Raw genomic sequence first — 22,239 nt, 5'->3', positions numbered from 1 at the left:
TAGTGGAGAAGGCAATGGCACGCCACTCCAATACTCTTGCCTGGAAAATCCCATGGACAGACGAGCCTGGAAGGCTGTAGTCCATGGGGTCGCTAACAGTTGGACATGACTGAGCGACTTCACTTTCACTTTTCACTTTCATGCATTGGAGAAGGAAATGGCAGCCCACTCCAGTATTCTTGCCTGGAGAATCCCAGGGACAGGGAAGCCTGGTGGGCTGCCATCTATGGATTTGCATAGAGTCAGACACGACTGAAGCGACTTAGCAGCAGCAGCAGCAGAGTAAACAGAGCTGAGCAACCCAGAAAGTAAATCTGACCTTCATGACATTCATTCTTGGCTTCACATAAGAATACATCCTTGATATGTTGACTCACATTCTTTTCTTAGCCAGTTAACATATAGAGGACATCTTCTTGGAAACATCAATACTGAAACAACTTGCTATAATCCAACACTTTAATCTTTCTTCCCAATTCCTCCCAGTAGCAAGGCCTTCACTATATCAACAAAGAAGTTCATCCCATTTTTAGACAACTGTAGCTGTTACAAAGCATTTCTTCTGCTGTTCCTGTGACTCTGGCTCCCTGTGACTTTCACCTGATAACTTGGGTTTGGCTCTCCACAGTACACACTATTCCCATACAGCAGCAATTTATCCATCTTAGGACAGATATTAAATTCTCTTGAGACTTCTGTACTTCAGAGCGAACATGTCTGGTTCCTTTAACCTAAGGGAGGCTTCTGCCTGCTGGCCCAGAAAGAGTGAGAATTTGAATTTCTCTGCAACCAGGCTCTTTGTCCAATTGAAAAATACAAGGTTTGGCTTTTAATTTAAATGCAGCAAACAGCTTTCTTGGCTAATCATTACAAATACCTGCTGGCATTTCTTTGTTTTCAAAGAAATACCCCTCCACCTGCATGCACACATGCATAAATGCAATATACACACTGCCTTCCACTTGTTTTTTTTTTTAATATTTTCAATGAGTGCCAAAAAATGTCCGTCTTCAGTTCAAAAGACGGGTTTCCAATCAAGGGGCTTGCACCCACTGCTTCATCACATGCTTTTATTTAAGCTACAATTTATTTACGTCAAATGTTACGGTATTTCATTCTTATAAATTCCATGTCTGCTTATTCTTGGAACCCCAAGATATCAGAAGAGGACTGGGCTCCTGATACCACAAGATATCAGGAAACGATTACTTCACCCAGTAAGCCTTAACTTAGAATAGGCTTAGCAGTGTATCTATTAACTATATACATTTAACCATCTCAGTTCTATCTGCTGGAGATGGTTAACTACTTTACAACTTGAAAAACATAAAATATTTAAGTCTGGGAAACCTATAGAGCAGGGGTCTCCAACCTCCAGGATCTAATGTTTGATGATCTGAGGTAGCGCTGATGTAATAATAACAAAAAGAAAGTGCATAATAAATGTAAATGCCCTTCAAACATCCTGAAACCATGCCCCATCTCCACCCCCAGTCTGCGGAAAACTGTCTTCCAAGAAACTGGTCCCTGGTGTCAAAAATGTTGGGGACCACTGCTATAGAGGACATCCACCCCAATGATCTTGGTCCCTAAAAGAACCTAATTATACCCTCCAATCCTTTATGAAAGGGTATAAGTAGAGTGAATATTAGTCTTGCCTAAACCTCAGAATGTTTTAAGTCTTAGTCTTGGCTTCTCTCTGATTTCTGTTTGTTCCTAGTTTTCCTCATTATAAACTGAAGATAATAAGACCCCCACTTTAACTATCCCATAGAGTTAATAAAAGAAATGTATAAGATAATATATGAAAAAGTTCATTTAAAAGTGTAAGGAGTAATAAAAATAAAAATGTAAGGTACACTATTATTATTAATAATGGCACCTTCTATGACCACAAATGAGACACTCTACAAATCCCCTCCTTTTAACACTAAGACATTTTAATTAAATTCTCTTTTTATCCCCTTTTTTGTCTCCTTTTCCCATATCAACAATCAAAAAAAAAAATTTCAGCACCATCTTTTGGCCGTGGATTTTAATTACAAATGCCAGCAAAGATTTACAGAGTACAACATAAGTTTATTCTGATATTTTGAAAACCTTAGTCCTCCTTTCAGATTGATTTCATTTTCTCTACTCCTTTTTTATAATCTTTTCTATAATCCCCTTAAAAAATCAAACTGCCTACCCTTATAACAGCAAGTGTCACTACTATGAATATTTTAGTTATAGTCATGTACCTGAAAAGTCCTATCAGTGGCCTCATCGCTTCCTTATGCAAAAGTACCATATGTATTTCCTCATCTGTGTGTCAGAAATTTTTCCAGATTTTTAGAGCCCACTATAGCGTCTCCACACTAATATTATAAATGCTGGGGCTGCTCTATAAGTTTACAACTTGAAAGCTCAGTTCAGGAATGCAGAATCCCAAAAATGAGAACACAAAAGTCAAAGATAACACTGAAAAACAAGAAGCAACAGGGGATAATAGATACATTCTGCAACTAGATTTAAGAAACAAGCAAGGTCCCTACCACATCTCTCACCCTAATCTTAAACTAGATTCAAGTTGCATAATTTAACCTTAACAGTATATATCAACTAACCCACAGACTCCATTTATATGTAGTTTTCTTTCTCAATCTCCCTTTCTTCTTCTTCATTCATTACATTCCTCTCCTTGATAACAACAAATACCTATGATATGCCTGTAATGTACAAAACCATGTTGATAAATATAAGGGGAAATGTGAGAATAAAATAATTGAATCCAGAGTGAAGGACAAACATTAAGCAAAAATCACACAAATAAATACATAATTTAAAATTGCAATATCTGCTGTTATTAAAGGGTTTGCAGTGAGATCTTGGCAGGCAAACAAGATTTGAATTGGAAGAATGAGGGAAGGTTTCTCTGAGGAAATGACATTTAAACAGACAGCTGAAGAATGAGTAGGAATCCTTCTGAAGAACAGTGGGGAGAAGTATATTCCAGTTGAGAAGATAGCGTAACCTAAAGATCTTAGAGTAGGAAAAAACTTGGAGAGTGTAGATCAGGATACCAGCTGAATCAAAAAGACTCATTAGGAAAAAGGCAAGAGTTAAGGCTGGTAATGCAAGGGTCACATTATATGGGGCCAGAGTTTTGCATATTGTGTTAAGGATTTTGGTTTTAATTAAAAGTGTAACAGGAAGCCAAGAAAAGGTCTATCCAAAATCTCAAAGAATGATTAAGTGGAGTTTTTCCTCCATATATATAGTGAATATGAAATTTAAGTATAAATAAGCATGAGAATGACAAATACCAAATTCAAAAAATGGTTACCTCTAGCATAAAGAGAGGAAGACAAAAAATTGGGAAAGAATTCACAGAAGATTTGGACTGTATTAGTAATGTTTCATTTCTTATAAATATACAGTATTTTAACTTATTTATACATTTTTGAACAACTAAAATGTTCATAATAAAAGGTTTTAAGGATTAATGATTGCTAAGAATCACTGACTAATCTTCTATTTTTCTTTCCCAGGCTCATATTAAATCTTCTCAATATTGAGAAAGACAAGCACACAGAATTTAAGGATCTCCTCTCTTATACAAGAGTCCTCCCTGGTGGCTCAGATGGTAAAGCATCTGCCTGCAATGAGGGAGACCAGGGTTCGATCCCTGGGTTGGGAAGATCTCCTAGAGAAGGAAATCGCAACCCACTCCAGTACTCTTGCCTGGAGAATCCCATGGATGGAGGAGCCTGGTAGGCTACAGTCCATGGGGTCACAAAGAGTTGGACACGACTGAGCGACTTCACTTTCTCTTATACAATTTGTTTTGTCAGCCTTTATTTTCTAGACATTTAGCATAAGATGTAAAAGCCTCTTCAATTACCTTACTCTTTGTTGTAGCATACACTACAATCCTTGTAGACTTCCAATAACCACAGAAATAATATGCGGATTAAATGAGATAAGACATTTAACACAGCATTTAGCGCACAAGAGCTCAATAAACTTTAACTATTGTCCTTATTATTTCACTTACTATAGTTAATATTCCCAGTTTTAAATATGAGTCACAACATTAGAACATTTAAAAAAAAAAAAAAGCTGAGTGTATATGTCCAAATGGTGCTCTGGTATTTTGAATGCAATATATACTTGATGTATTCACAAACACATGTACATATATAACACATACTTTCAATACTTACAGCTTTTTTAAAACATTTTTTCTGTACTTATGTGAACGTTAAATAGTGAAATGTCAAGGCCTTTTTACTGCCACTAAAAAAATACTTTTAAAGGAAAGGTTAAAATTCTTCGTTTGCTGGTGCACAATTTCATTTTTTTTTATTTTTTATTTTTTAAATTTTCTTTAATAAGTTTACTAACTTCTAAGTACAATACTACATTGGACTGATTTAATACTGCACAAAGCAGCAGTAATATTTGGTATGGTCCATACTATGTTTAAAAGGTTCATTTTTGTAATATCAAGTAATTTATGAGAAAATTCAATCTTATAGAATTGAATGTTGACATCAAAATTTCTTCTACAACAGGAGGAGCAGTCTTTGAAGGAAGAACATTATTAAAATCATATCTTTTCACTTAATTTTCTTTGTACAAATAGCACAGATCCTCTCATTTCTCTTCCCTTCCAATTCACAAATACAATAAAAGCTGTCTTTCGAAAGATCCTTAAATTAAACATCAGGGTGAAATGAGTAGTAGGACCCAGAAAATAAGAGAACTTATGACAATTTTTGTCACCTATAAGTCTGAAAAATATCTCACTGAATCTTTATGCAAATATATTTTAAATTATATTTTCATTTTCATATCTAAGAATCCAGAACTTGATCTTGTGAGAAAACAACAACAGTTGTCACTCAATATTCTTCAGTATGACATGTGGACTTATATTGTTACAGCAATAATTCCTCCATGCCCACTTCCTTGTTCTTAATCACAAATCTAATCACATACTTTTATAAATATTCAAAATTAAATATATTTATCTACTTATGTAAGTACTTTTCAGTTAACTTATATCGATAGTCTATGTGGGGATCTCATTAACAAACACATTTGGAAGTTTTTAGATTTGTTCCAGCAGCTTATAAATTCATATTAGATTTAACTATTTAAATATATCAACATTCTAGGAATTTTTAAAAACTGATATAAAAGATTAATCCCAAGTTTTGTTTTACTTACCAAGCTCTGCCATTCCACCTCACTGCCTGAACAATATTATCAGCTCTTCAGATACTCATTCTTGCTAAGTAAAAGGATATTTCTTCTCTAGCTGGATTAATAATCAACTTTCTAGATAGTTCATTTGTAATTCTCTTCTGGTTAACCCTTAGCATTACAGCAGTCTGCCCAACTCATGCTAATCAATTTATGACTCGGGAAAGAAAAGAGGAAATTCAATTATGCAGATAACAAATTGAAAGTAAAAATGAGAGACAGTTTAGATTAGGTACAAAAGAACAGGCAGCCTTACTTTTTTTACACTAAAAGGTACAAATCTTTATGTTGGATATTACAAAAGCACTCAGGTCATAAACAAGTAACAAACACAATATACATAAGGAGAAAAACATAACAGGCTTACAATACATACGTATCAGTAGAGTACATATCAGCCCAAGTTTTCTGCCTTCTTACATGTAGACAAATACAAATCAGCTCTGAGAAAAACAGATACATTTTTCTCTTAGTAGAAAGGTCTGACTTTCAACATCTAAATGCTTCCTCTCTCAAGATTTGTGATTACTGGGTCCCTTAACCTACTTTAAGTACCATCTCAGGCTTTATGCCAATTTTCTACAAATGTGATCAGTAGATACTTGCAACAGAAAAAAATCTGGGGCTCTTGTTAAAGATACATACACCTGGGCCCTGCTTCAGAAATCTGAAGCACCCCAGGTGATTCTTACATATATTAAAAATTTGAGAGCCACTGCTCTAGGACCATTTCTGACCTCATTTGAAAGTGACTCCAACCCAATCTCTTGGAATTCAGAATGAAATTAATCACGTGCTGCTAGTTCAACTAATTTTTTGCTTCCATTCCAATACTAGATTCTACTTGTTTTGCTATACCTGAGTGCACTAGTCCATCTAAGACCATGACCCTGCTGTGAACTTGGTAACCCTCTACTTGCAGACTACTCAGAAACTGGAATCTGTCCTTTAACTCCGCTTGATGTCTACAGCCTAGCTGCCTAAATCTCTTACCAAAGATTACAATCTCTTACAAATCTCTTGCCTCAGATTTTTCTTGCTTTGTCTGTTTCACGCTTTAATCTTGTGTTTCGTACCTCTCTTCTACATACCTGAACTCCACTTGATAGTGTTCATTGTCCAATCTTTTACCTAATGAACTGTCTACTATACGAACTTTCTCCCAAGGCTGTTTGCATCTCAATGGACCCCTATAAGTTTGCTCGATACCTATTATGATCAACAGAACATGCTTAGTCTTATCTAGAGATGTGAAATGAACAACTCGCTAAAAGGGAAAAAGACACACATGGAAGTCAGTGGCTTTACAATTGCTACAAAAGCCCATGTTAATAGTCAGAATAACGGAAAATATAATGACTACAGAAAAAGAAGAACCCTAGAAAACTAAAGAAAAGTCCTTGAGAATCGGAATAGTAAACAAGGTAAAATAAAGTGGAAAAAAAGTGTAATTCTTATCATTTGTTTTTATTTTCATGGGATCTATTAAGAAACATCAATAAAACGATGATTATTTAACCTGGAGAGAAGGTAAAAGGACTAAAAGAAAAACAGTACTGGACTGGTAGAACTCCAAAGACTTGGATTCTCGTGGTCTCTCTATCACTGCCTAAATTTATGTTTTAGGTTAAGTATCCAAACTTTTCTGTGCAATGGTCCCTCAATGGGTATAATAAACATGCCCTGTGCATCTAAGATTATTTTGACAATTAAGGCCATATTTACTAAAGAGCTTTAAAACTATAAACACTAAAGGTAAGGGATTATTATTATAGCTATATAAATTGCTAGTCTATAAAGATTATAATTAACACTTTTCCACAAAACACATTAATGATGTTTTTTTTTGTTTTACACTATTTTTAAATAAAAATACCTTCCCTTGTAGCTCAGTTGGTAAAGAGTATGACTGCAATGCAGGAGACCTGGTTCAATCCCTGGGTGACGAAGATCCCCTGGAAGAAGGCATGGCAACCCACTCCAGTATTCTTGCCTGGAGAATCCCATGGACAGAGGAGCCTGGCAGGCTACAATCTATGGGGTCGCAAGAGTCAGACATGACTGAGCGACTCAGTACACACAGCACACATAGACCGTATAGACCGAAAGAAGTAAACAGGAGTTTGCAAAATGTCTTCCCTAAGAAATTTTAAGAAAGGGACCAATATCAGAAGCAGAATAAGGTAAAATCATCCCAAAATAAAAGTAATCAGGTTAACCAGAGTTTACTCAGATCAGACCCAAACCTTAGAAATCTTACCAAAAGGACTTCTAGACAAGGAAAAGGATCATTTGGAGTGACACTGGTGATATTTCTCATCCAGAACTATCTCCCTGAAGCTGGAGTTCAGAGTGACTTCAAGTGGCCAGAGCTGGAAACATTTGTTGCAAGACATTTAGACTGTATCCAGTACAGCCTACCCAAGATTCAGTCAAGTGCTATGATTTAATGTAACTGGAACATGTGTACAATTGAACATCGAGAAAACAGAATTCCTTGGCCGGTAGTGCATAGATTAGTTGATGAGAGTTGCCCATGTGAAAAAAACAGAGATTGATTCTTTACTTAAAAAATAGATGTTTCCATCTTTTTAAGTTTCAATAAATGTATTCAACAAATATTGTTGAGCATCAACTAAGTTCTGGATACTGTTCAAGACACTGGGGAATATAACTGACAGAAATAGCAAAAAATTCTCCACTGCCTAGAGCTTACGTTCTAGGAAATATAAGGGGGAAATAGCAAATTCAAAAGACACACAAATTATAAAAAGTTGATAAAGGCTATTTAAAACAACAGACATGCTTAGGGAGCTAAGAAACGTTTGGAGGGCTACATTTTAAACCAGGGTGGTCAAGGTTGACCTGGAAAGAGAAGATAACATCTAAGACTTGAAAGAAGTGATGGGATTTGGTGGAGCTCTATGATCCTAAAGGGTTTTTATCAATTTAAAATTTTTACCACTTTAATAATAGATGAAAGACATCCTTATAAATTAACTTTCACATTATAATAGTGAAAAGTTGGAAATAAATAAATGGTAAAACAAATTGTGGTACAAACATGGTATATGATATGGTCATGAAAAAAATCACATTTTTGAAGACATGGCAAAATCCAATAAAAGTATTTTTTAATTACAAAAATGTATATACAGTATGATGCTATTTTGCTTTTTTTTTTTAACTTTCCCTGCAACTATTTTTCAAATACCTACTCTGAGCCACATACTGTTCTGGGCATCTAAGAGAGGGCAGTAAACAAGCTACATATGTCCTTTCTTCTCATACACACATAGATAAAATACTGAAATGAAATATACTAAAATGTTACTAGGGAGTATATTTTTAATTATGAAATAAAAAGATGAAATAACAGGTTATTTTATTTTATCCTTTATGTTTTATAGTCCAACTTTTCTGAATATATTCTAATCTGTTCCAAAAATAAAATACAACATACACACTGATCTAAATATTATGGTTTATATTTGCCTCAGGATATCTGTTCAGAAAAAGCACAAATTTTCACTCATATAATTTCAAATGTATACTGCATTTTTCAATCATTTACTGACTTACATCTCACATCTAATACAGTTGAATAACATCAGGTTCCTTTCTATAGCTGCAAAAACTAAAAAACAGAACAGTTAACTAATTTGCCACTCTGGAAAGAAAAAGTGTTTAAATTCTAAATTATAATAATAAGTATGGAAGTATTTCATACAGTGCTTAGATCAAGAAAGTTTACAGTTTCTGAATGCTATGCTAGAGCTTTAGGGTACATCTCTCCCCAGTTATACTGGGGTTTTCTTTGCGGGGTGGGGTGGTGGCTGTCAGGGAAAAAAAAGTTTCATTTATTTACAATGGAGCTTTAAAAGTTACGAAAGAAAAATCTGATCTGAATTGTAACCTCACCACCATCATCCCCTGATGTTAGGCTTATTTCAATTTCCCTCAACCACTAAAAGACAAGGAAAGTTCAGTATGTTCCTATAATGTTTCTCCATTCTTCCTTTGATTTCAAGTTTTTATATTTAAATAGTATAGCAAATGGCATCTGTTTGTCTACCTCAACTAGTTGAGTTACCTTGGGCAAGTCATTTCAACATTCTGCTCTCACTTTTCTTATTTTGCAAATACAAGAATTGAACTAGATGATCTCAAAAGCCTTTAAACGCCACAATTTCATGATGCTATTGTTTCAAGTCTATGAAGTATTTACAATAAATTAAATGAATGCAGCTTCTCCGAAAAAGAAAAGCTACAGCAATAAGGACAGTAGGCTAGAAAAAGTAAAAAAACAAAGACCTGGGATTCAAAGAGTCTGAAAATCTCCCTAGCCCCCTGGACCAAGTCCAGCTTCAATTACACAAGGGTTGTTTGGGGACAATACAGAGGGAGAAATATGAAGGTTCCTTTGATCATCAAAAGATGATCTTTCTGCTTAAAAACTTAGTATTCCTATACTCTTTCTGATTCTAAACACACACATACACACACATACACACACACATGCACACGTATATACAAACAGGAGCTCCCATATAAGCACACATATCAAATGTTTTAATACTGATATGAAAGAGAAACAGAAGGCACTTATTTTGCTGTAATAAAGGCATTTTAAATCCAGAGAGAGTGATTTGGTTTTCAGGCTTTTAAAGCAATAGCACCATATTCAATCCTTATCACCTCCTCTTAATACAAAACCTCCAATAGCTCTTAAAATTGTGGCATTTTCTTAGGAACAGAAAGAAAAAATTGTGCTGCTATTGCAGCAACATCTAAACCGTTTCCTGTAAACTTTCTGTGATGAAAGTCATAGAATTTATGATAAAACCCTGTAGAGTGGTGAAACAAATTCTTTCATATTTATCATTCATTTTATTCAGTGTGCATTTTGAAGGAAAACCTTTTAAGAACACCAATAATGTGGGAAAGCTACAACAACTAAATTTATTGTTAAGTATCGCATCACTAGTCCTCCTGGGAGTTCAGGAAGAAAGCTTAAATCACATTTTCTAACACATTGGAGAGCTTCCCAGAGATGTGATGGCCCACAGAGGCAAATCATCCAAAGCACACTGGAATCTCAGAGATAGTGACAGAGAAATATCACTTCGTTTAATAAGAGCAAATTGAAGTTACCCCTCCCCCTTTTTAAAAAACAAAGTACGAACTCTTTCTTACCCCATTTTTCTCCTCTCCTTCCCCCTCCCTTTCCTGTTTCACCTGACTAAACTGTAGGTATTTGTTCCATCACCTGACTTAGGGGCTGGCTAGAAATATTAGAGAAAAAAAAAAAAACAACAATCTACCATTGTTACATGAGACAACAACCTTTCATGTCCTTGAAGCTCACCATGACCTTTCATCTTTCCTATCCCCAATGGTCTCTCCTAACAACTAAAACTATACTCAGTTGGGCTGAATTCCAGATTGTCATAAAAAGAACCCTGTCCTTTCAAAACAAAACCAATTTTTACACCAAGGTGGGGGAGAAACACAAGTCCATTGTTCCCTCACAGATGGAAGTTGGAGTTACTAAGGCAACTGCTCTAATCCTCCTTTTTACCACCTTTTTCACATCACTGGCCTATCAAGTATGCTACCTTTTAACTCATAAGCTCAAAAGCTGGTAGTCTAACTGGCTGCCCTAATTAGCTACGATTTTCACACTACAGACAACATGATGAGCTAATCGAAATTTGCAAAATAATGACGTACCTCCAGCAAATATTCCTCCTCCTGAGGCCCAGTCTTAGAATAACAATAATGAGACCATTATTAGAGAAGGGCATTAAAATGCTGCACTGCTGCTAAACAGAGAACTTAATTGTTCTGGTCTTGTCCATTGAATCAACAACCTATTGTTGTGGACTTGAAAAATAAAGGACTGGAGAATGGGTGCCATGATGATTGGTCTGTGCGGCCATACCGGCACTCTGTAGAATTGTTTTCTTTTGAAACTCTTGATGGACTAGTAGTTTTGTTTAAAAGTAACATAAAAGGCGATTGTCTGGATAAAAAGTCCTATTTATTGAAATCCTTAGAAGCAGTTGCATGGATTTGTTCGTGACCCCTGAGATAAAAACATAGTGACCATAATAACACCATTTGTAGAGAGCCCTGTTACCACTGCCTACAGTAACATAAGATAAGAGACGGTCTTTTCTAGCTACTGTAGGAAGGAAGGAAGTACTTCTGAGCAGAAAGCAAGAATGATAAAAGGTCAAATACTGGGTAAAGCTCATTAATCTCCAAAGAAAGACTTAAAAATAATGCTAATTTAGGAATTCAGCACAATCGCTACAGATTCAAGCACACATAAAAAGGCTCACAGCTCCTTTTCCCCCCTCACTTTTGGGCTTCTTTCCTTTGGTAAAAAGAGGATTAAAATAAAATGATTATTAAATAACCGTGCCAAGGTGTCTCAGGATAGATAACATGGAGAAAAATCCAAAGGTTTCTGGATAATTATTCTTATGGTCATCCCAGTTCTATAGCAAGAAGAATAAAATACTGAAGTTAAAGGTTAACTAGTGTAAAATTCATAGCAGTAGAAAAGCACTGTTTACACACTGTAAAAGTCTTCGAAATGGGAGTCACAGTACATGTTTTCTATAAAGTCAGGTCAGGATTTTAGGGTTGAATTGTGGTGGGAGGGAGTATACTTTTTTGTGAGTAGGGATTTGAGATGGGGTCTGTTTGTTTTTTAACAGGTGAGATCTGCATTATATAAAAATGTATTAAATTGTAAATAAGACCTCTTGCTTCATTCAATCTGTTCTTTGCTTCATTTATCTTCATCTTGTTAGGCTAAATTAATTAACAATCTCACTGTTGCACACTTTCTCTTTTCATTACATCAAATAATGGCCCGTATATGAAGAAAGCCCTCACCACGGGAATTCTGCAACTCTGCTGCTAAGGAGAGTTTCTGCATTTCAGTGTAGCAATAATAACTAGATACGTGCATTTTGTGAGTGTTTATTAAACTTACTTTTCTTTGTTAACAGCTAATTAAGTACCCAAATTCCTAACATATTATCAACAGAAAACCACTTTTTTTTTAAAAAAAGGCATAGGTTAGAAGTTGCAAGATACCATAAAAAGAGGGGGGAAATCACATTGTATATATTCACAATCAGATTTCACCATCAATGTCACCCAAAATAAGAAGAAACACATGCAAATTGGGCAGGTATGTTTTCACAGATACAATACAACATTGCATAAAAGGTTTAAAAGACACACCCCAAGCTGTTCTACTCCTTGCTTTGGAATGTCTAACATGTGATAAATTGGATGATTAGAATTTCATTGGTAAATCCCATTATTTTAAATCTATAAGAGTGAAATGTGTTAAACTCTTTTGTAAGTTTTCTTTCAACCTGAAACACTGTGGCATCTGGAGCTATGCAAATGGACAAAACAGTAAAGCCCTTTTTAATCTTTCCCTGATCAACCAGCGCTGCTTTCTCCAATCACAGCTTTGTGCGTGATATCTTTCTGCTAGCATTTCTTATTTAATTAAAACAGACACTGACAGAAGGACATGGATTAGTACTGTAATGATGCATTTACTTAGATTAATCGGAGGCTCCTTTTAGAGTAATGGCTTAAACAAAGAACAAAAGGAAATTGTTATGAAACAGCCTTTTATCCCAGGCAAAGGTCGCATTATGAGGTTTTTAATTTTGTCAGCTTCTGTTATACTCGGCCTTGCTAGTGGAACAGGAGAAGTGCTTTTACCCCCAATAAAGCCAGTTATTATAAAAACAGCCATTAAAGCTGCAAATTAAAATGTCTGATTTTAAAACAGGTTACTTAGCTTTCAGAATCCTCTAATTAGCATGTTGTACATTGTTGTGCAGAAAAGAAGACTAAAATGCTAATGACCTACCGCCAGGTGACCACACTGCTGTGCAAAATAATAGGACCTTTCCAAGTAATATGATGAATTAACCAAGTACAGATCCCCCATGCAGCAGCACCCCTTCTCTGAGTACAGGTCCAGATGAATGCAGGGCCATAACTGTTAAGATATGTTCAGTGATGCCCTGCCTTGGTCCAGGTGCCTCTGATTCTGAGTCAGCTACTTTTTATATATTCACTAAAAAGCAGACTTATTTCTACCACAAAAGAAAGTGAATGAAATAGCAATACTATATAAAGAGGCTGAAAATAGAAAAGACAATAGTCTTTTGATTTCAAAGCACAAAGAATTAAACTACCATGCCCCTAACAACACTATCTCTTTGCTCTTTTCCTCAGCTCTTTCCCTCACTCTAATATATTGCACTTACAGAGTACAAAAATGCGAGTTAAGGTTTTAAAGCTCAGTCTTCAATCGCATTTACTTTTATACTACACTGTCTCTAAATGATCCAAAGGAAATCCAGGTTTCCTTTTCCTAGCCTCATACTTCCCCTGTTTTACTTACTCCACCCACCACCACCCTTCCCTCTAGTCAAAATTTGCTCTGGAAAAAGGATATATTGGCATTTGTGTTTCTTATCATATGAATTTAACTCAATTACTTGTACTACTTTCATTTTCTGCCTTGTCTTTCTTTATGGACTGAATGATTCTGTGCCCCTGTAAGTCTGACAAAAATTAGCTGAATATATACATTAGGTGGGGCTTCCCAGGTGGCTCAGTGGTAAAAAAAAAAAAAAAAAAAAATCCACCTGCCAAGCAGGAGATGCAGATTCGATTACTGGGTTGGAATGATCCCCTGGAGAAGGAAATGGCAATCCATTCCAGTATTCTTGTCTGGGAAATCCCATGGACAGAGGAGACTGGCAGGTGATAGTTCATGGGGTCACAAAGAGTCAGACATGACTTAGTGACTAAACAACAAAACATTCCTGGAAGGGGGGTTATTTCCAGAGTTCCAAAAGTCAACCTGCCAAGAAAACATATTCCACCTTAAATCAAATCTTACCCAAGTATCACTGAGTGGCTGGATCTACTAGTTTCTTGAAATCAATGTGAAACATATATTGTTTTTGGAACAACAAGAAAAATCTCAGAATCATCTGTGACATTTGCTCAGTTGAGTCTCTAAAAACACCTGAGGTTGCTTCACTTCTCTATAGCCACAAGAATGTTGCAGGTTCAAACCACCCCGAAACTCAGTGGCTTAAAAAAGCATTGTTTAGTTCATGTGTTTGAAGACTAGCTGGGTCTTTCTTCTGCCTTTAACTGAGCTCACCAACATATCTTACAGTTGGCTGGCCTTTGGCTGGCCTAGAATGGCCTTTGATAGGACAACTAGAGTATTGTGACTCCACTCTATTTATCTCATCCTTCAGCATATGGGCCCAGGCTTTCTCCTCTCTTGTGGACAGACAAGGAGAAGAGTGTAAATAGAAATGCACAAATGCTTTTTGCAAACTTCTACTTGCATCACATTTACTAACATGCCATTGGCCAAAGCAAGTTAAGTGATGGATCCCAGAAGCAAGAGGCGAGACAGAATGCCCTATCCAGAGTAGAAAGGGCACTCTAGAGTCTCATGGCAAAGGTCACAGATATAAAGAAGGATTAAGAAGAACTGGGGCCTTTAAGACAATCTATCTTAGCAAGAAGTCCAGGTCATTTTGATGATTCCCAAAATTCCTAAGTAGAAGTTTCTGCTTTGTTCCTTTTTAACTAATTTAATCTAGATGGCTACTCAAAACTGATATTTTTATTTCAATAAGTGGCAAAAACATTTTAAAAGAAAATAACAACCTCACCTCACTTATATCCATTGATTTCCAACTTAAAAATTACAAAGTTAATTCTAAAATATGACCTTCACCATTTATTTTTGCTTACCAACTTGTTGTGACTCAGTTATTCTTCGATAAAAAGTTTCAAAACTACAAACCTCTATCTCAGAAGCCTCACTTCCATTCAGAGAAGCAGCTAAGTCTGAGGAAATACCTAGTGGATGCTGTACCCAGAATTTTCTTCACTACATGTCAGAATGCATAAATGTTCCACTTCGCAGAATATCAGCATACAGTATATCACAGTCCTTCAGCACAGCAGACATAGATACAATAGCAGTGCTTTAAAAAAAAAATTCCTGAAGCCAGACCCTTTAGCACTCATATCCCTATTATATTTCTAATTTCTCTGACTGTGAAAAAGGAAAGCAAAGAAAATCTTTGCTCTCACAGGGCTATATGACAGAGTATGTCCTAGGATAAGATAATTAAGAAACTAACTTTAAATTCTACAAATTCTCTATTTCTGGCCGTATGAAGCAAAAAATCAATGAAGTATTCATGGTGGCTACATAAATTTCCCATAGTTAATATAGCAGGGGCCTTACACATAGTTCTAGGGAGATACCTAGAGCCAGTTACCAGTCTTTCCACGCAGAAACACTCATCCATTAGGAGAAGGAGTGATTACTGGGCAGAATTCCTAAACCCTGTGGCAAAGGAGATACTATCCTATATAGCATCACTCAACAATTATCGCTGTGAGCAATTAAAATAACCAGTGAAATGGGTCTCCGAAAGGAGCCTTCAGCCATTCCTTCATTCAAGCCAGCACTGACAATGAGTGCTGCCGATGCTGGCGCTAACACCCAAAGAACAAGAAAGAAAGAAAGGCCAGCAGAGCTCAATCTGGGATCCAAAGATAGTAAAAAGGAAACTAAATGACATGGAGAAAACTAGCCTAAGAATTACACAATTAATGAAGAACAGGGGGGAAAAAATAGCCTTTTAATCCCCTTTTGTTTTTCCACATTCCTGTACAACTCATTTCAGTAATAATTTTGTTTAAAAATGATGCCCTCAATTATCATTTGTCTTTTATAAACGAGGATGATACCTGGCAAGAATGCAGTTTGCACTGGTTTTCTAATATTTTGATCAACCAAATCTTCTCACCTGGTCTTCAGCAAGTATTAATCATTATAGCAGTGATCCAAGGCCATGGAACAGAGCAAAGCTAATAGGGTCCATATAAGAATCAAGACAAGCATTGTGCCCTCATTAACACTGGGTTCTAAATAAACAATAGGCCCAAGTTCAGAGAGCTGTACTAATTCTTCTCAATAGAAGCAGCTTGAGTTTAACTCAAAAGTTCCTTTTAAAGTCTCTTTGTTTTGACAGAAAGGCAAAAAGAAAAAAACAAAAGCAACTCAATATCAGAAAAGGAAAGGGCCCTAGAGAACAAGGATGAAAAAGGAAAGCTCGAACTCCTGAAGAACGTAATCTTTGAGTATCTAGTACCTGGTGTACAGTAAGTGCTCAAAAGTTCTCTGTTTAATTAAATTGTGATACATTTAGAAGAATAGATAAGGACAGAAGAAAGTAAGCACCTCTTTTGTAAGAAACTGCATCAGTAGTCATACCAGATATTCAGAAAGCCCAAACTTGGGAGTTTTTAACATTTGTGTTGAACTGTTTTCATAGGATAAAATGAGATGAAACATAGATTGAATTATATGTGGAGCCACACCTAACTTCTCAGACATTTTTACAGAGATAGAAATCTGACTAAAATTAACTCCAAGGAGAAACTTGGAGGAAGAAAGATGTAATAAATGGCTTAATACAACCAATGGGGTAATTGTGGGGCCTGAAAGAGAAGCTCTATCACTTTGCCTATTAAAGGGCACTAAGGACATAAATAGACTAATTGGAATGTATTTAAATCTCAGTCATGTTCAGCTCCACATTTGGTTTGGGAGACTTTTTCAGTGTTCAGTTAAACATTCTCTGATAATATATTCCCTAATCAATGTCATCAACCTGCTCTCCTCTTATCCCACTGATCACCCCACAGGTCTGCCAAAAATATTCAGAGATAAACACCAAAGTAATTGCACTGCTATGACACAGACTATACAGGCAACTTCCATGCTTCATCAACATTTTCTCTATCCCTAAATTCCCCCACAAATTCACAACCCTCTCCACCAAAAAGCAGCTATCTTAGGTTGATGTTTCAAAATATTTTAAGGATAAATATTTTTCCTCCTACTTAGAGTTTAAACTTAAATGTCTCTAGTAGAGGTAATACTGAGCTCTTTTCACACTAAGATGTATATGACTTCCAACTCATTTTATAAAGTCAGAATATCCTTGATTCCAAAATGAAGACATTATAAAAAGGGAAAATTAAAAATATCTCATTTATGAACACAAATGCAAAAATCTATTAAATAATAACTAATTTTATAGTATAAATGAAAATCCATCAAGAATAAATATGTTTTAATCCTAATAATCCTAGATGGTTCAGAAAATCTGCCAAGAACACATATTCATAGATTAAAAAAGAAAAGTTCTATTGAGTGACTGAACAACAATGTAAAACCATATTTTTGGGAATGCATGTAAGAATTAAAGATTTTAAAATTTAAAAAATAAAAAAAATAAATAAATAAAAAAACCATATTTTTTCCTATTGTTTTAATATAAATGTGATTTTTAAATTTAACCAAATAATAATAATAATAAAAGTGTACTGGGCTTCCCTAAGTGGCTCAGACAGTAAAGGGTCTGTCTGCAATGCAGGAGACCCAGGTTCAATCCCTGGGTTGGGAAGATCCCCTGGAGAAGGAAATGGCAGCCTACTCCAGTATTCTTGCCTGGAAAATCTCATGGATCGCAGAGCCTGGTAGGCTACCATCCATGGGTTCGCAAAGAGTCGGACACAACTGAGTGACTTCACTCACTCACTCACATGTGACCACTACAGTATACTATCTTGTGAGCAGGTTTGGGTAGGGGAAATAAATAGACAGTGAGTGACTGAAAAGAGAGCGAGATCACCACATAGAAAGGTTATAGTAAGAAGAAAGGAATGGATATTAGAAACAGGCTTTTCCCAGAAATTTTATTTATTTTAAATTTTATTTGATGTGGGCTGCAAAGTTGGAGGTCATTAGAGGAAAAGAGAAATCCTTCAGAATGATAGATAATAAAACTTCAAAATCCACTACCTCAGATCCACTCATGCAACTAACTGTGCATGCCATCCCAAATGTGCTATTGTCTGCAAGAACTCTTAAAGATTAAGACTTTCACAACATTGACTTGTTCTCAAAATAGTTCTAATGAAGACCTTACTCTTGTGAACTAGTTAGCACCTTAACTTCTGAACATGATAATTTCCTAATGAGAATATCAATACCCAAGAGACTTAAGATCTGAGGCTTTTTAATCTGAGGAACACATGTGCAATCTATAAGAATTAGAGAGAAATCAGTGCCAGCTTTGACCTTGGCACTTAAGGTTTGCCAAGTAAAAAGACCAAATTGATTGCAATTATGAATCCTTAAATGGCAGGAAGGAAAGAAAGAAGATCAAGAATCTTATTTTAATGTTTCTTTTTAAATTTTTCTAAGCAATAATGTCAAACTGTAAAACGGTCCAGCATGTTTTTAAGAGAGATGGTCAAATATCAACCTACTCTTTACATAGATATTTCAAACAATGTGAAAGACAAATAAAATGGAGTTGGACTGCAAGGAGATCCAACCAGTCCATCCTAAAGGAGATCAGCCCTGGGATTTCTTTGGAAGGAATGATGCTAAAGCTGAAACTCCAGTACTTTGGCCACCTCATGCGAAGAGTTGACTCTTTGGAAAAGACTCTGATGCTGGGAGGGATTGGGGGCAGGAGGAGAAGGGGATGACAGAGGATGAGATGGCTGGATGGCATCACGGACTCGATGGACGCGAGTCTGAGTGAACTGCAGGAGTTGGTGATGGACAGGGAGGCCTGGCGTGCTGCGATTCATGGGGTCGCAAAGAGTCGGACACGACTGAGCAACTGAACTGAACTGAACTGAAAAGGCTATGTATTAAATATAAATTTAAAACACTACCCATTTAAATGCAATTTACCAAAGTCAAGTAGAATTTGCATAACTATATTTGGACAGTAAATTTTCTTTCAAATTCAGATTATTTTTTTCTAAGAAAACAGTATAATTTGTACTGTAATATCCATTTCTGTTTTGTAATTTCCAAACTCATGAGAAGATCTCTAACTTGAAGTAGATCCATTAAAGTTTATCTTAAGTAGAATTATATATTAGTGAATAAGATTAACATATGAAAATGTAACAAACAGAGGATATTTCTTCAGAGCATAGGTAAATAAAGTACTCTCTCCATTTCCTTCCCAAGTTGTGAATCTAACTGCAATAAACAAGTTGATAAAAATTTCAACTACTTTTATTTAGAAAAAAGGAAATTGCTTTTTTAACCTATAAAAAAATTCATAAACTTGTTCTATTTTCAAAACAATATAAACTTAAAATCTGGAACTTATCAAGCTATATCACTTCACTTGCACTTTCTTTTTTGGCTATACTAAAATTACTATAGTAGAAACTATTCTTACTTAAACTGTAATGACTTTCATCATATCCCCCATACTCAGTCAAACTCATGGAATAAATAAATTACACATATGAGATGAGTCAGTGTGTATGAAAATATTTAACCAAATCTCATGTATACATCCACCTTATGAGTCGTGCGTCAGTTGTGCAATTCTGATTGCATGTTAGAACACTTGTAGTTTTAAGTGATAAAAAACCAACTCAAAGTAGTTATATCAAAAAATAGTTTATGGACTCAATATAACTGGAAGTCTTGGCTTCTGGCACAGCTGGATCCAGTGCTAAAGTGATGTAATTAGGAGTTGGTCTCTCTTCTTCTCTCAGGCAGGTTCTCCTGCTTCAAGGGCAAAGATGGCTACCAGAAATTTCAGGTTAACAATCACAGTAAAATGACTATGGTCTTTTCCCAGTAATACCAGGAAAGATCCCAGATTAAGTCCCATTGGTGTGGCTTGGATAACATGCTTATTTCTGAACAAATCGTGTGGCCATGAATATGAAATGCCCACTCCCCTTGACTTGGGAAGGTAAATAGCTTTACTCAATCACATTTACTAAAAATGAAAGAAAGTTGTTCCCCAAAAGAAAATAAGGGTGCTTTTTCCAGGGAAAATGCTAGACAGGGAATATAGTAAATGATCTGTTAGTTACGAGTTTCTTTTTCCAATAATTATTACAGTGAGGTAACTTCAGGGGGGAAAAAAACAACTGCAAGCTCTTCATGGCAATAGTAGTTGCAAAGACTTCTTTGAATTGCTTTTAGCAGTCCCAAAGATGAACAAAAATTATGACACTAGCCATTCTTAAGACAAATGAAGACAAAAGAATTTTTATTTTGATAATTTTAGTTCCATTCCCTTACTTCAGAGGGAGCTATCCCAAAGTACTCTTTCAATCCTTAACATTGTTAGGTTTAAATTCTTAGAACACTTGCAAAGATTTATAGAGGGCTATCTTCAGCTACTGTTTCTGGAAATTTCATTCATGGGTCCCTGAGAACTACAAACACTGCTTTGGAGCCCAGGTATAAACATATTTCTTTATGAGGTCAAGCAAACCAACAACTTTATTTTGAATGTAGCTCCCATATAACTTAACTCATTCATCTTAATTTTTACTTGAAAATATGTCTACATTTTTAAATGCATATGCCACAAAAGAATAATATATTAAAAATAAAGAGCAATATTGCATAGGAACCTGGAATGTTAGGTCCATGAATCAAGGCAAATTGGAAGTGTTCAAACAGGAGATGGCAAGAGTGAACATCAACAATCGGGGAATCAGCGAACTAAAATGGACTGGAATGGGTGAATTTAACTCAGATGACCATTATATCTACTACTGTGGGCAGGAATACCTTAGAAGAAATGGAGTAACCATCATGGTCAACAAGAGTCCGAAATGCAGTACTTGGATGCAATCTCAAAAACAACAGAATGATCTCTGTTCATTTCCAAGGCAAACCATTCAATATCACAGTAATCCAAATCTATGTCCCAACAAGTAATCCTGAAAAACTGAAGTTGAAAGGTTCTAAGAAGACCTATGAGACCTTTTAGAACTAACATCCAAAAAAGATGTCCTTTTCATTATAGGGGACTGGAATGCAAAAGTACAAAGTCAAGAAACACCTGGAGTAACAGGCAAATTTGGCCTTGGAGTATGGAATGAAGCAGGGCAAAGGCTGATAGAGTTTTGCCAAGAGAATGCACTGGTCATAGCAAACACCCTCTTCCAACAACACAAGAGAAGACTCTACACATGGACATTACCAGATGGTCAACACTGAAATTAGACTGATTATTTTCTTTGTGGCCAAAGATGGAGAAACTCTATACAGTCAGCAAAAACAAGACCAGGAGCTGACTATGGCTCAGATCATGAACTCCTTATTGCCAAATTCAGACTTAAATTGAAGAAAGTAGGGAAAAGCACTAGACCAATCAGATATGACCTAAGTCAAATCCCTTATGATTATACAGTGGAAGTGAAAAAGAGATTTAAGGGACTAGATCTGATAGAGTGCCTGATGAACTATGCATGGAGGTTCATGACACTGTAGGGGAGACAGGGATCAAGACCATCCCCATGGAAAAGAAATGCAAAAAAAGCAAAATGGCTGTCTGAGGAGGCCTTACAAATAGCTGTGAAAAGAAATGAAGTGAAAAGCAAAGGAGAAAAGGAAAGATATAAGCATCTGAATGCAGAGTTCCAAAGAATAACAAGGAGAGATAAGAAAGGCTTCTTCAGCGATCAATGCAAAGAAATAGAGGAAAACAATAGAATGGGAAAGACTAGAGATCTCTTCAAGAAAATTAGAGATACCAAGGGAACATTTCATGCAAAGATGGGCTCAATAAAGGACAGAAATGGTTATAGACCTAACAGAAGCAGAAGATATTAAGAAGAGGTGGCAAGAATACACAGAGCTGTACAAAAAAGATCTTCATGACCCAGATAATCACAATGGTGTGATCACTCACCTAGAGCCAGACATTCTGGAATGTGAAGTCAAGTGGGCCTTAGAAAGCATCACTACAAACAAAGCTAGTGGAGGTGATGGAATTCCAGTTGAGCTGTTTCAAATCCTGAAAGATGATGCTGTGAAAG

At 35.9% G+C, this 22,239-nt stretch overlaps 1 protein-coding gene across 50 annotated transcripts in view; it reads right to left on the bottom strand.

Annotated features, from left to right (window-relative positions):
* Positions 1–22,239, bottom strand: part of SOX6 (SRY-box transcription factor 6) — a 720,275-nt gene that overhangs the window by 479,442 nt on the left and 218,594 nt on the right. For 28 of the 50 annotated variants that reach the window (XM_060399843.1, XM_060399842.1, XM_060399858.1 and 25 more), the window contains one exon: positions 5,627–5,693. The exons of 20 other annotated variants lie outside the window; for them this stretch is intronic. In XM_060399843.1, the coding sequence (XP_060255826.1) occupies positions 5,627–5,643 (17 nt within the window). In that variant the 5' untranslated portion in view covers positions 5,644–5,693. Of the gene's footprint in view, positions 1–5,214; positions 5,256–5,626 lie in introns of those variants that run through there. 2 more of the 50 variants (XM_060399826.1, XM_042232729.1) reach the window with 2 other exon arrangements.

The sequence above is a fragment of the Ovis aries genome, chromosome 15 (assembly GCF_016772045.2).
Source record: "Ovis aries strain OAR_USU_Benz2616 breed Rambouillet chromosome 15, ARS-UI_Ramb_v3.0, whole genome shotgun sequence".
Classification (NCBI taxonomy): Eukaryota; Metazoa; Chordata; class Mammalia; order Artiodactyla; family Bovidae; genus Ovis; species Ovis aries.
The sequence above is the reverse complement of the archived record's forward strand: the minus strand, read 5'-3'. Positions and strand labels throughout refer to the sequence as shown.